The sequence below is a fragment of the Diabrotica undecimpunctata genome, chromosome 6, assembly GCF_040954645.1.
Source record: "Diabrotica undecimpunctata isolate CICGRU chromosome 6, icDiaUnde3, whole genome shotgun sequence".
NCBI lineage: Eukaryota > Metazoa > Arthropoda > Insecta > Coleoptera > Chrysomelidae > Diabrotica > Diabrotica undecimpunctata.
In genome coordinates this window covers 19,369,700-19,386,224 of record NC_092808.1, presented here as the reverse complement: position 1 = coordinate 19,386,224, position 16,525 = coordinate 19,369,700, and the positions used below count along the sequence as shown (strand labels likewise).

General features: G+C 31.5%; 1 protein-coding gene across 1 annotated transcript; it reads left to right on the top strand.

Annotated features, from left to right (window-relative positions):
- Positions 1–279: 279 nt before the first annotated feature.
- Rae1 (ribonucleic acid export 1) lies at positions 280–12,520 on the top strand. Its single transcript, XM_072534396.1, has 3 exons — positions 280–719; positions 11,276–11,640; positions 12,019–12,520. Exons 1-3 carry the CDS (start codon positions 441–443, stop codon positions 12,452–12,454), a joined length of 1,080 nt encoding a protein of 359 aa, XP_072390497.1. The 5' UTR covers positions 280–440; the 3' UTR covers positions 12,455–12,520.
- The last annotated feature ends 4,005 nt before the right edge of the window (positions 12,521–16,525 follow it).

Here is a 16,525-nt window from a genome sequence, read left to right as displayed (position 1 = left end):
CACGTCAACATAACATATTCTCCTTCTATTACACTCATTACACTTTATAACTATATATAGCGTTTTAATAGAAATAATAAAGTTCCACCATGCCTTTTTATTTATACGACTACAGCATATAGAAACTTTCTAAGTAAATCTAACTATCAAGAAAATCCTTAGAAAGTTATTGAAGTTGAGAAAAAGCACAGGAAAAAGCATAAACATATATGACGAAAATCAAACTGGAATATACTTATATCATTAAAAGAAGAGTAAAAAAACCTTTATATAACTGTCACTGTCAAACCGAACGACGATAACTAACGATAATAAGCGAATATATTTTTTAGTTTGAAATACCTTGTACTTGTAAATGTAAATACATCATTTGGTAAACTGCAGTTTATTTGATTTTTGTATGTTTTAAATCCTTTGAGAGATATATTTAAACTTCAAAAATGTTTAATCAAGGCGGGTTAGGTACATTTGGTGCAGCTTCCACTCCAAGCGCAGCAAACCCCATGAAAGATTTTGAAGTAGTTCAGCCACCAGAAGATTCCATTAGTTCCATGGCATTTTCTCCAGCAACGTTACCCCAGAATTTTTTGATAGCTGGTAGTTGGGACAATAACGTTAGATGTTGGGAGATTGAACACAATGGCACAAGTGTTCCAAAATCTATGCAAACTTGTGGAGCACCTGTGCTAGATGTTTGTTGGAGTGATGATGGATCGAAGGTAAGTTGGAAGAATGAATTTTTGAATATGTATGTTGTTTCACAATATTGTAAAGTGATTTGTATAAGCAATCTAAGGCATTTCACAATCCTAAAACATATTAACTTCAAGAAAACAGATAGTATCAAATTGCTCAACACTGCATAATCTGGCTCAAGAAGATTTGGAGGAAAACAAATAATGAAGATGGTAGTATGTAGTGAAGTTCTAGGAGAAGTAAGTATCTTGCTAGATGGAATACAAATCAATAACCTATTATATGGAGGTAATGATTACTTCCATGGTTCATTCAAACCCTTACTCTAAAATACTATCTTTTTTGACTCTAAGGTATGAAAATCTGTAAATAACAAACAACAAAAGTGGGAAAGCATTTGAAATGTTCTGTTATTGATATATCGCACATGCTAAAGAAAAGTGACACTATCCAAAATAATCAATTTTACAGAATCAGCGTTTAAAGTTTTTGACATACTTTGTTGCGAAATATGATCCTTTAGAAATAAAGTTAGTGACTGAAATATATTTTTTTAAAAAACCTTATTTATTACCTTATACACTTAATTATGTAGTTTTTCTGTTTCCAAGTCTGATACTAGTAAAAAAATTAATAAAATCATTTAATATAGTATAAGCAGTGAAATATTTTTATAGTTACATAATTTTTTATTGAAAATAACAAGTTACAACATTCTTAAAAATATAAAAAAACTTAATTTATACCGTTGGCTACACAGTTGAAAAATTATCGGAATGAAATTAACATAAAAAGTCAGAAACAAATTAGAAAAAATTATAAAATATTATTATAATACGTTACACTATAATATTCAGGTATTATATTTTGGTCTATCATGCTTTGTATGTGTTTTTTCTTTAATTCGCTCAAAGAAAGTCGTGTGGGATATAATTGCTTTAATGGGAACTGCTGATTCATTGGTCGATTTTTCCGTGTTTTACACCTGTTAGAACCATCTATATCAATTTCTTTATAGTCTTCGTAGTACGAATTTTTGTAAGTTACTTTAATATTATCTTCATCTCTTTCAATTCTTATTACTTTAATATCAGTCAGTTTTACAGTTTCACCTTCTTTGTTTCGTTGTAAGTTAACTAGATTTGCAAGTTCCTTGATATCGTAAAAATCTTTATAACATAATTCATTTACAGTATAAGGATTGCCTTTTTTCTTTGCTTTTCGTATTGCGGTAATGTATTGCGAAGGCACATAAATAGGACCGGACCTTAACGTTTTCTTTACTTCTCTTTCGATTGTAGAGTGGGCAGCGTCACCTTCATTTTGTGTATGCCCTTTTATTAGAAACTTATGTGTAATTGAAGTCAAGTTTTTTAAAGTTAGCAAGCAATAAACGTACAAAGAAATCATAAATTGGTTCTTTTGTTGACCACTGCAGTTATCTGAGTAGAAAATTATATTGAGGTTAGTAGATACAGTCATTTCTGACATCTTTCTAATATATTTAAGAACACAACTTGCTATTTCATTTGCTCCACGTTGGCCCTCTACCTCATTCCAGAAAAAACACTCAGTCTGGTCTCTTCCTATTGCTGATATAGTGAAATTAAAACAATTCATTTTACTTTTGTAGTAAAAGACTGAGACATCACCTCTTGGACAGGGCAAAACAGCTTGTAGGTCGTAACATGCTACTATTACATTGTCGCATACCAATAGTTTATCGTTATTCTTTTCTTCTCGACTTTTCTCTTTTTCAGAAATATGAATATTATATTTTTCTTGAAGAGCTTCCTTATTACCTGCTTGAGCGATGTTGTATGCTGCACAAAGATCACATTGATCTTTTTTTGGGACAAAGAAGCTAATGTTAAAGTCAGTTTTAAAAATTTTTCTATAAATTTGAATATCCACAAATGAAAGACTTTTTCTAATACAATCTTCTTTATAATCTCTATAGAGGTCTGAAACTGTTTTACCTCCATCAATGAATTCCCTGGTGGTTTGCTGCCTTAAATAGTGACTTTCTATTCGTGGAATTCCATTTATGTGATTTCGTACAGCAGATAATAAGCTATCATTTAATTTTGCATGTTTTCCATGTTTTCCTCTCTGTTCTGTATCAATTATTCCTTTGTTGTCTATCTTTGATATTACAGTACGTATTGGACGATCAGATATTCCAAGAGTATTCTTAAAAAAAATTTTACATACTCGCACTGTCTTAGATGTATCTACTTTCAAATGAAAAGATTGTTTAAGTTTCCTGTTACTGTTAACCATTTTGTACTGATATTTTGGGATAACAGGTACCATACTCCTTGCAATAAATTCTCTCTGACGTGTCAGCGATCCCATAGCCCAATAGCTATCAAATATCTGTTTTCGAATTTCTTCTGAAATGTGGTCAGCACATTTTAAACGGCATTGAGTTGTACATGGAGATCCCATTTTTCTTGCAGGTATAACCCTACGGTTACGAGAAGCTGACAGGTATTCCTTTCCTGAATTTCTCAATGTTTTAGCAACTGCCTTCCTACTTTGTCCAGGTCTTCTAACTATTTTTGGCACAACGCAATCGTCTGCTTGTTTGGAGGACAGATTTTCAATGCCTGTAGCAAAATTTGACGGGGTAACTGCTGGTAGCGCTAATTGATTGTCGGGTTGTACCAAACCTAAAATATCATTATAATTTTCAAGAGCATTTTGTCGCATGTTAATGCTTTCGACAGAAATGTTGTTTTCCGTAGCAACATAAACGGGATGTTCTTCTGATTCGCTTTTATGAGTGCCTGATATTGAACTAGTTGACAAACCTGAGTTGGAAGATGAGCTTGTGCAAGACGAAGTGGTGCTAGAAGAAGTATCAGAGCTTGAAGAGGAGTCGGAGCTAGAAGACGCCCTGCGTAGTTTTTTTGTATTGGATGGTGCCAGCAAATTTTTGTAACGGCGTTTCTTTGTGTTGGACGAATAATATGGCAAATATTCTTTATCGTCGTCTGACACTGGAGAAAAATCGGAAACATTGTCCACAGTATTATTATTGTGTTCACTTAGATCTGTATTATTCAATAATATGGGAGTATTTGAATTGGGGTCTTCCACATTAGATGCTGTTGACAGTAAAACCTCCTCGTTAATAATTTGCTTTTCCGTTGGCATTGGATCATGTGCAATATCACAATTCTCGTATATTTGTGTTGAGTTAGGTGGATCGACAGATTTATTAGCTAGCTCTACCAATATTCGTCCACGAAACGGCATTCTGAAGTCTAAAAGAAAATATTGAGCATCAGAAGTATAAAGGTGAACTTATAGTCAAAATAACTATTTTTACAGTTTTTCTCAGATTTTATTTACAAAGAACCGATTTTAAAAATGATTATATTAGTATCTATATGATTAGTATGTTATTATCTTTGTTACCAAATGAAAATTCATATTAATAGATTGAATAAACCAAATAAAAAAAACGACGACACAACTATGGTGTTTAAAAATTTTAATAATTAACAGTCTCAAGTTTGCAGTAAATTACGACATAAAAGCCAAATGTAATCATATATTTAAATAATCGTATAAACAACAATGTCACTAAACAAAACATGACGCTATGGTAGCACTTGCTGCAGCTATTAATATTATAAATTAACAGCTACAATGTCACTAAAGACAAAGTGGCGTTATTGCTAACCACAAAGTCAATTATATTTACAAGATGTATACGGAACAGTGGCACTAAACAATAAATGTCGCTTTTGGAAGCGGCTAATTTAGCTATTAATACTACAAACCAAAAGCCATAGTGACATTAAAAATAAAGTGACGTTATTCCTAATTGCAAAGTCAATACTAACCTTAAAACTGATACAGGTAAAGTGTCCTTAAACTGAAGAAGACGTTATTTCACAATTTGAATGTTAAGTTGTAGTAATCACGTTCGTCACCACTGACATAATGACGGTTTTCAATATTGTAGAAGATCATCTTTCAGAAAATGACAAAACGGATTTCTGCCATCTAGTCGGCAATAGTTGTACTAGAAAAATGATATTTTTATTGTATTGTGTATTTCTAAATTTTGTAGTAGATGCCGCCATCTGTACAAAATACGTAAATTTCGTATAGTGTCACTTTTCTTTAGCATGTGCGATATGTTGGAATATACTGCATATTATACCCAAAGAATAACAAGTTTTTCAGTAAATGTAAAAAGATAGATATTAGGAAATCTGTTGAAATAACAAGGATGATATATTTAGGACATGTTATGAAAGAAGTGTATGGAATGTCAACAAAAACATAGAAGGCATTATTAAGTATGATAGATATCATCTTTCAGAAAGTGGCCTGGGAAGATGTGGCAGACTTTTGCTTACTTAAGTAGGTAAAATAAAAACTGACTGTTAACGATCAAAATCCACAAAGAATATAATTGCTTTTGATATATTATTTCTATATATTTGAAAAAATCATTTTGATATTTTAACTTTTATATATGTTGAAGGATTGTGACATTTTCTGTTGGCATGATCCATTCACCGAGAATGTTCTATTGCTACCTAAAAAAAATGCAATTAGTTATATGCTTGGTCAACAGGTTCAAGTCATTGTTCACAAAAAGGTTTCATAAAGATTATTGTAATTTATGATAGACTAGTACCAGCAGCAGTTGCCTTTTTGTGTGTTTAGCTATATATTGTTTATTTTTTTTTTGTTTAAGGCCGTTCCTCGCGATTCTGGGCATAGCTAAATTCCAATGTAAAAGTTTATATCAAATAACACAAAAACTATGGCAGATATTGAGATGATTCTTTTTTTATATGAAAGGCCTTAAAAAGTTCTAGTGCACTATTTGTTAGTTTAGCACTATTAGTTTAAACAATATTTTTTTTTCAACAATTTTTGGTTAAAATAAAAGTAAAAATTTTTTTTTTTTGAAATAGGGCACTACAGAATTTGACCCACTTTCCGAATCTGTTTTTATTTTTAACATAAAGTGTAACACAAAGCAGCTGTTTGGTATAAACTTTTTAAAAAATCTCAAAGTTCTGCTAAATGTTACTCTCTCTCGGTCAGTACAGGCTGTCTTTGTCGATAGCTTCTGGATTCTCGCCGATAGGTAGGTAAGAAATAGACACCCTCTCATAAATAATGTTGACTAACATTATTAGGGCTTATTAAAGAGTAATACCCAAATATTTTGCAGTATTTGAATATGGAATTTGATTATTTATATTTATTGGACAATACCCAAATATTTTGCAGTATGTGAATATGGAATTTGATTATTTATAGTTATTGGAATATTTATTTTAAACGTTTTTGTTAGTAAAGTTTACATAATATATGAAGTTTGTTTCGTCACTTGCTTGTCCAATCATATTAGTCCAGGGTAATAAGGATTTTCTCGTGACACTCAATAATCCAGGTAGCTGACAACTTTTTTAGTTATTGTAGACCTATAAGAAGAAAACCTATCTGTTTCCTGCCTAAAGTTCGGAGCCGTTTTTTATTGATTAACAATATTATGATTAACAATTTAATGCAAAAAACGCGATTTTTTCTATTTTTTGCACCCCATTAGAAAGCTAAATACTTGACATAAAATTACAAAATTTTATTTTTTAGAATATTGGCAAAGCTTCAAAATGCCGATTTTTGAAAGTTGAAAAGTCAATTTGTTGCTTCGCAAACTGCAAAATAAGTAGTGTTGCCCAAATGCAAGAACAAGACGAGACTTAGACAGTCTTGGTCTTGGTCTTGCGCCAATACACCTGGTCTTGGTCTTGGTCTTGGTATTGCACTCCCGGTCTTGGTCTTGGTCTTGGTCTTGCAGCAAGAGTCTTGCAAGTCTTGCAGTTACCCTATTGCCTATTGCTATTTATTAAACGTTACTTTAGATCTTAGAACAACGTAACAGAGTAAGTACATTTTAAGCTTGAATTAACATGGCCATAATAAAGACTAACCAAATTCATAAATGTCCTAAAAAAAAGACACCTGGTGGGGTTTGAAGGCACGATCTAAGCTATCTGTGCCTATGTTCTAACTAACTCAGCTATCTACCAGGCCCCACGGAAGTCAATCTGTTTCTTAATAAATGTTTGCATTTACTAAGATTACATGTGCTAAAACATGGTTGAAATACAAATAAAGTAAATAAATGACATAAACATGCCTGTATTTTAAAGAACATTATCTGCCTAGAAAGGGATTGATGGACATGATGGGCAAAAAATCCACATACATGTATTAAGGGCACAGATTTTTTAGGTGATAAGATAACAAACTATAATCCACTTATTAAAGCAAAATAAATGTTTTTACCAATCTTATCTCTACTTTTATATAAAAAAACTAACTTGAAAAAATTAAGAATAGTAAAAAAACAGTGGTAATCAAAAGAAATTATTTTAAATTAAGGAGATCCTACTCAACACGTTCAGCTCCGTCGCTTTTTTGAAGAGAAAACAGTGGGCCACTAAGATGTATTCATGTAAACTAATTTTAAAGTACCCTTTAAAAAGTCATTTATAATAAATATGGGTACAAAAAAAAATTAATTTGGTCACAAGGGCAGAAAATGTCTTGGTTAAATTTAAAAAAAATAATAATCTGGTTGAGAAAAAATATAATTATGAACCTAGATAACTAACATAAGTAATTATTAAATAGCAACAACATCAAGAAAACAAACTAATTACCTAATTTTCAATTTATTCATGAAAACGTCTAAAACAATAGTCTAAACAATCCTAGATGTTCAGGTCACTCCGCACAATAAAACAATGAGTCCTTTCTTTCTTTTTTAGTTTGCCAGCAATATTTTCCCCGTCGTTACATTATCTGCTATTAATTTGTCTCGTGCAATGATCTCATCGCACACTTAGCAGACACAATTTATAGTTCTAGGCCGATAAGATTTGTTTATTTAGATTCCTCCAGACTAAATTATAATGAGAAAAAAATTGAATTATTATCGATACGATATTACTGTCGGCGGCGCAATGCAAGATTATTTTTATGATTAGAGGGCGGCTATTCTCAAAATATGGACAATTAATTTCAGAGCGAAGAAGTCGTCTGTTGGAAAAGAATGTACAAAATATTTTATTTTTACATTGTAATTATGATCTCTGAGCACGTGTCAAATGTGTTTTTTTAACGAATATTTTGATTCGGTAGGTATGTATGTTTATGGTATTGTTTGTAAGCGCATAAGTCCAGTTTTTCAAATTTTTATTACATATTTTTTTGCGTCTCATAGAGTCTTTAAGCATATACCCGAACTACTATACTCGCTAAAACCACACTCAGTACTAACTGCAAGACGCAAGAGTCTCGCAGGCTTAGTCTTGTTCTTGCTTAAGTCTTGCACGGTCAGTCTTGGTCTTGGTCTTGCTAAAATTAGGCGGTCTTGGTCTTGGTCTTGGTCTTGCAAAAACGCAAGAACAAGACCAAGACTGCAAGACCAAGACCGATTTTGGGCAACACTAAAAATAAGTGACAATTGATATTTGTTAAAAACTTTTAGTAAACTTAAACTTTAAACTTTAGAGTTCCGCCCAAAGTTGGGTATTGGGGTACTTAACAAACCCTCAAAATTTGGGACCGATATATTAATTAGTTTAAAAGTTATTGTATTTGTTTATCTCAGAGATTTTTTTTTTACAATAACATAAGATAGAAAATAATAAAGACAGGGTAATTCTGTGGGTGACAAATGAAAGCAAAAGACTTATACTATCAATATGCATTAAAAAAAATAAAAGAATAATTTATTATAGTCAAAAATCCTGATGTCAAATTTTTGAAATTATGTAGTTTATAAACATTTAGAATAACTTTAAAAACATTGTCCCTAGAAAAAAATCTTTTTTTACATTCGAAAAGATAGTATTGTCACCCGAATTTTCAATAAAAAAAATTGGCCTAGGTTAATTTGGGCCAAAGTTAGCCATGTTTTTTTGTTAATTCACAGCTAATTTGATTATAATAATTAAGGAACCTCATTGACGCCTTCAATTCTAACGCACGACCTTAAATAACTTCGGTGGGATCCCAAACAAAGTCTATCATTGCATTATATTATGCAATTCTTTTAACACTGTCATAGGCTGCTTTGAAGTCGACGAAGAGATAGTGTGTATCTATGTTATATTCTAGTGACTTTTCTGGAATCTGCCCATGTGCTTGAATTTGATGTATAATTGATTTTGCAGCAGTAAATCCGCATTGATATTGACCAACAATATTCTTTGAAGATCTTCTTGTAGATAATCTGGATGAGAAAGCTTTAAAACACGTTCTTTTAATTCTGTTATAAGGTTCATTTTCATCTTATTTGGATGTTGAGAGTAATAGCTTATAAATCTATTACTATATATGGGTTTTCTGAACCATCTGGTTTTCAACATATTGTCTGTATTTCTTACAATTCTCATGTCAAGGAATGGTAGGGAATTATCTACCTCTTCCTCAACTGTAAATTGTATATGTTGATTATGATTGTTGAAAATGTTGACTGTTTCAAGAATTTTGTGTTTAGGAAGTGCCAAAACTAAATCATCTACATATCTTTTAATAAAAGAAATGAAAAAAGTGCAATTGTTGATAAAATCACTGATAACATAATCCATGACATAGCTACTTAGAATGGGTGAACGACTAGATCCCATAATTTAAACAAAAGGTCAGAAATTCAAAATCTAAGCAAAATTTATAATTATATTGTTTCTATGTAGTTTATATATAAAACCAGTAAAATATCACATTTTGATTTAATTTTCCATATATTTTTCAGGCATCTATCAATGGTGAATAAATCTAATTAGATTATAGCATTTTTGTATTAATATTTTTTGTTGTTGTTCCATTGTTCTTTAAGTTCTTTCGAGCTCATTGAGGTTCTTATTCCTTCCATCCGTGTTTTCTAAAGTAGTCCTCTCTTCTGAATTCCTGTAGGTGTTCATACAGGTACTTTCTTTCATTCATTGGACATGTCCGTACCATTTGAGCTGTTTTCGTTGTATGCCATTCATGACTGTACCTACTATTCTCATACTTTATTGCATCCAGTTCGGCTTCATATCTTTCTTCGATGTCTCTGTTAATAGTCTCGTTTCACAACTGTGTAAATAAAAGCATGCTTTTTACCACAGTTTCATGGGTTGTAGTGCTAGAGAGAGCATGTCAGCTGGGCCAAAATGAAAAATAATCCTCCTTATTGCTTCCACTGGAATAAGCTTGACCGTTCAACTGGGCCCGGACTACCTCCTTCTAATTGTTTAAACTCCTGTTTTGAAATTAATAATTTCAAAATAATACTCATTATTTTGTCTAATTACCTATTTAGTTGTCAAAACAGATACATTATTACCTAAAGAAGTGAAAGTGGTTCAATTTAGAAATTATATAGTAAATAATAAATATTTAAAAACTGATGCACATATTCCTCCCGCGATTTGGGCTTCAAGTACTAATTTTATAAATCGCACTATTAATAGACGTAAATCCTTTCATTTCAATTTCACGAATGTTTTTATTCGCCACATCTCAACATTTTCCATTTCAGAATATTTATCATCAAACTGTAATTCTGCGTTAAAAGCCAATTTGTCAGTAAAAAAGTAACAAAAAAAAAACAAAAGAAAATATAAGACATAAAAAACGAATTCGGCAATACTGTGACCTCAAAATATCTTGTTATACATACCTGTATGTACCTTTGCTAAGTTATGAATTAATTATTTAATAAATAATATTACTCTGGTATACTCGTATTATTCTAATTACCCCATAACCGCACTGAATAGAAGACCTCCCGCTCGCTGTATTGTATAGACCCAAGACTTTTCACTACAGGGGGTGGGTGTCCGGTTGTAAGTAGGTAAAAAGCTCAACTTTAGTACAAGGTGACATGTAGAATATTCTTCGTGTTTTCGTAAAGAAAGATATTTTTGAAATAGATATCGCACTGAATTTTACCGTTAGGATTTTCGAGGATAAGCCTTAATTGTGTTATTCTGCAAGATGGAACAAGCAAGTTGTAGTAGGCAGTGACAAATTTGAAAGGTTCTCACAAATAATAAGGACTTCTGATTCTAAGCTAATTTCTGATGTGTATAATTATTTAAAAAAGACATTGTTTCAGTCAGAGGCTCTAACTAGTTGTGAATGTAAGGCAAGAATATCACCATCTATTTCATAAAACCAATAGGATTTATGAACTACAGTTAGAATGCTTTAAGATACACCATGCATTATTTGTATTGATTAACAAGAGGTATATACTCCTGTGGAAATTGTAGCTGCTTTTATATGAAAATTGTTTTAGCTGGATGATTAGCTAATTCTAACTTTTTTTATCTGCAGATGTATACTAACCACAACTTTTCTTCTTATTTCCTTTATTATGTAATTCCTTGCTCCTAACAACCTAGCCTAACCATTTCCAAATATTTAAAGCATTTACACCTGCCACCTATATTTATCTATTCTTAGTTCAGTCACATGTATTTTTTTTAAACCTTAAGATGTTTTCATATTATAAACTATTATTATACTATTTATTTAGGTTTTTATGGCTGGGTGTGACAAACAAGCAAAGATGTGGGATTTGGCCAGTAACCAAGTTGTGCAGGTTGCCATGCATGATGCTCCAATCAAAACATGTCATTGGATCAAAGCTTCCAATTATTCTTGCTTGATGACAGGTTCTTGGGATAAAACACTAAAATTTTGGGATACTCGAAGTCCTAATCCTATGATGAGTATCAACTTGCCAGAAAGATGTTACTGTGCTGACGTGGATTATCCTATGGCTGTAGTGGGAACAGCAGGAAGACAGATCATTGTCTATCAATTGGATAGTAAGCCTCAAGAATATAGAAAGCTTGACAGTCCTTTGAAATATCAGCATAGATGTGTTGCTATATTTAAGTAAGTTTTATAATTCTTAGGTATAAGGTATTTCTTTTAATTTCACAATGAATAAAGTCGCATCAACTATATAAGGTTATTAATTACATAAGTGTACAATTTTTTCAATACTTACAAAACTTAATTAACTACAATAGTTCATATATTTGAATGTATTTAAGGTATTTAATTAAACGTTGTGATTATGTCTACCTAAAATAGATTTTAAATTATTTGATAATATAACTCAAGAAAAATCAAACAGGAAGGTATTCTGTTTGGTTTTCTGTGGACAAAAATGTCAAAAAAGTATTCTGCAGATGTTGAACTTGTTATTCAAATTATTATATAATTTAAACATGACATTGAACAGTATACAGCAATATTTTATTTTTTCAGAGATAAAAAGAAGCAGCCAACGGGTTACGCTCTAGGTTCAGTAGAGGGTAGAGTGGCCATTCAATACGTAAATCCTACTAACCCAAAAGATAACTTCACCTTCAAATGCCATCGTTCAAACGGCACACCAAACGGCTATCAAGATATCTACGCTGTGAACGATATTGCATTCCATCCCGTTCACGGTACTTTAGCAACTGTGGGTGCAGATGGTTCATTCAGTTTTTGGGACAAAGATGCTAGGACCAAATTGAAACCTTCTGAATTAATGGAACAACCCATAAGTAGATGCGCCTTTAACCACAATGGGCAGATATTTGCTTATTCTGTTAGTTATGACTGGAGCAAAGGGCATGAGTTTTATAATACTCATAAGAAGAATTATATTTTCCTGAGACCATGTTATGATGAACTAAAACCAAGAACTTCGTCTTAATAATTCACTAGTTTTAATTTTTTATGTGTATATCCCTATCTCTATAAAATAAATTGCTTGAGTAGTTGTCGTATTTTTCATTCAGATGTCGACAAGCTAATCAATCATGGAGCTTGGCAAAAAAGAAATAAAAACGGCTAGAAGCATGAGAAATCTAAACATCTAAACAAAATAGAAGCAAAACAATGAATATCTTGAAACAAGAACTAACAATGGGGACAGTATTAGATCTACAGAAGCAGAAAAAGAAAGTGCTGATGATGACATGTACTAGACAGGTAGAGTACCAACATTACAATACCAATATACAAAAAGGAAATAAGTGATGTATTCAACAGTTATTTGATGGAAATTCATTTTATATAACAATAAAATACTGAAAACTTTGTTTTCAAAACTTCCACAAAATTTATTATAAAATCTTATCGCTACAACTGTGTCAGCAGAGTGCCTTTCTCAAGTGATCTATTTTTGGTATCTATTTACACTTAATAGTCTTTAACAAAAAAGGTTGAGGAGGAGAGAACTGTTTGTCTAAGTTGGTCATTCAGAATTATGTCTGTGTTTTTTATTAATTAATTTCCATAGATTCTAATAATATTATTATTAGAATATAAATATAATAGTTGTAGCTTTAGAACCGAACTGGGTTCTAAAGCGACAACTTGTTTTGCATGGCATGAAGGAGAAGGAGTATGGGAAGTAAATAAAATTGGCTCATGTGTGTTTATGTATTTGGAATGTTTACATAACAAAGCAACTGATGATTTCGACATTGTTTTATAGCAATAATTGCTGTGATCAGCAAGAAAATAAATATATGGTGGCAATGTATCAATATGCCGTAAATACATTCCCAAAAAATTTCTAATTAAAGGACACACTCAAAATGAGGGCGATGCGGTTCATTCTACAATTCAAAGAAATGTGTTCAGAGCTTTGAAATCTTCTCCAATTTATGTGCCTGACCAATATAAGTATAACATTAATAAAAACTGCAAAGAAAAAAGGGTCAATTTATTCAGTGAAAGAACTGACCCATGAAAGTTTTTTTGATCTCAAACAACTTGCTTGTGGAAACTACACAACTAACAGAAGATGGAGATGGAGGTTGAAATGGTGTGAAATATACATAATTCACATTAAAAAACAAAAAATTAACAAATTTTCATATAAGACTTTTTATCAAGATGAAGAGTATTTAGATCAAATAAATATTAATGCAATTGAAACAGAATCAAATATTAATAATCCTGTGACATAGATTTTGATATCAACCAATTTTTAGCTGAATTTAACCCAGACATAGTTGATGAAACTGTAATAAATGAACCTTTGCAAATTCTCGATAACAATGAGGTTACAGAAAACCCACAAGTAAATAAAATAATATCAACAGGAAATGAGAACAATGAAAATGTCGAGGTGGATAACACAGACAGAGCCCATAGTGCTGAATCTTCAAATGAAAATAGGTTCTCATTGTTAAATGAAATTATAAACAATAATGCCTATCAATTTATCACTAAAAGAATGCCTTTTGCAAATTATCTAAAAAGCGAATGTGAGAATTTTAAAGCACATAAAATAATAAGAACTACTATTTCAGCTGATGAAGACTGACCCAGTTCTTAAAAGAAAATGCGTGCAAAAATACTTTATACATTTGTTTCTTATCTCAAGAATTGCGACCAATATTTTAGAATGTATGGCGTAAATATTTTACAAAATTAAAATTGATGGAATGTACAAAATTAGTTAACAATGTATTACCAGAAGAAAGAAATCAACTAATAAAATATAAGCACGACGGCAAAACGAATCATCAAGGAATTTCAGAGACTCTTGGAGCATTGGAAATCAATGAAAAAGGATAGAGAAAATATATAAACGAATGTGAAATATGCCATAGATCAAAATATTATAGAAATCGACATAAAGAACCTTTAATATTAACCTACACACCCTCCAAGCCATTTGAAATAATACATATAGACACTTATAAAGTTGGCAATCAAAGATTTTTAACAATTATAGATAAATTTTCCAAATATGGAGAAGCGTTACCATATTTTGTTGCAGACAGTGGCGGCGAATTCAAAAATGAAGTTGTAGATGAATTACTAAAAATACTTAATCAAAAATACATTTTACTGCTCCATATCATCACGAATCCAATTCCCCGGTAGAAAGATTCCATTCTACCTTAACTGAGCACTTAAGATTACTAAAAGAAAAAGATAAAAATGCAGATAATATTTCCATTATGCCTTATGGTCTTATTACCTATAATAGTACTATACACTCAACAACTGGCCATACATCTTTCGAATTAGTATCGGGACATACAGACAGTAAAGATCCCATGAGACTTATTCCAGCACAAGCTTATACTCAATATGTTAAGGAACATCAAAATAATACTCAAGCTCTCTATAAAAGTATACAAGAAGAAAATCAAAAACTCGCGGTGGAAACTTAAGTAGAAAATATACCGGACCATATATACTTATGCAAATATTAGAAAATGGGAAAATAGAAATTGAAAATCCCAAGAATAAAAAGAATGCCTAATATTTCAGATTTATCGTTGGAATCTTCGGAGCAGTCAACTCTATCAACGCAAGAGATAACTTAAAAAGTTTCAGAAATCAAACAAGTTATTATCCAGGGCCCTGATTCTATTTCATTTCAATGTCGAAATTTAAAAGCGACTACGCCATGACAGTCGCAATCGCTAGCGATTCTCATTCATTTCGATTGTAGTTAAAACTGGGGATATTTACTTTATCATTTTGACACTGCTGAAAATTTGGGTTGGCCCTGTTGTTTATTGGCTGCACTACGCTTGTTGAATGTTTGTTTTGTTTACGTTACGTGAACGTCTTTTTTTTCTTGTTTGAGTTGTTAAATCATAAATATTGGCCATTCTCAATTATATTTTGAATGGAAAGAAAAGATGGCAAGAAAAAAAAAGGCGATGTGGGAGATCCTTAAGTTATAACCACTAAGATTTGACTTAGTGGTTATATTCTAATATATTTTTAAATTTACTGCAGCTTAGTAATACCAGAGAAAAACGTTATTCTAGGGTAATACTAACCCTAAACATTTTGGGTATCCTAGAGGCATAAACACCTTCTTCCAAATATGGTTCTAATACCCTTATTAAATAATTTGCAGCTTGTTTATTAAGCCGGAATTGCTGCCTAAATTGAGCATCACTTAGTGAAAAAGAATTTTGAGTATCCCGTACCCGTAACATTCTTCTTATCCTCCGTTATGAACGTCGGATATCTAACCTCTCTAATTCCTCCAAAACTAGCAAATGTCCGTAAAACACAGCCATATTGATACTTTTTGCCTCAGTTTTCCTTGCAAGGATCAAAACACCGCCTCCGCCTACTTAAACTGAACCTAAGTTCACTTCTCCCAGTCCAGTCAGTCGTGTCAGATTAATTTCGACTCGAAATGAAATTTCAACCACTTTCTTGTGGTTGAAATTAATTTCGATAAGTCGAAAACTAGTGACGTCGTTTGGTTAGTTCAGCTGAAATCCACAAGGTTCGCAAAGTCGCATTTCGACGTCGCCATATTAATTTCGACATGTTTTGAGTCGAAATCTCAATTAGAATCAGGACCCAGAATTAGAAAATAGAAGAAGAAGAACAGATATATCAAATTAATCCACCTTTGTATAAGGAAGAAAAGAGAATAAAAAGAGGACTTTTAAATATTCTAGGAACAAGGAATAATAATAAATCAAATTATCACTTTATCAAACAATTTATGATATTTTTGACAAAATAGAAACTGCAATCTCGTTCGCCAAAATAAATACCTTGCACAATTCTATAGTAAATCCAGTTGAACTTTTAATTGAAATAAAGAAAGCAAAATCTCAGACAAAGTCAAAATTAATGCCTTTTGATACTACACTAAAAAAATAATTCAGTACGAGAAAATATTAAATATTACGAGCTATTCAGTAAATTCTAGAATTACATTTGTATTAGATTCCATTAGTTGAATTGGAAATATAATGATCATTACCAACTATTCTGATTCCTA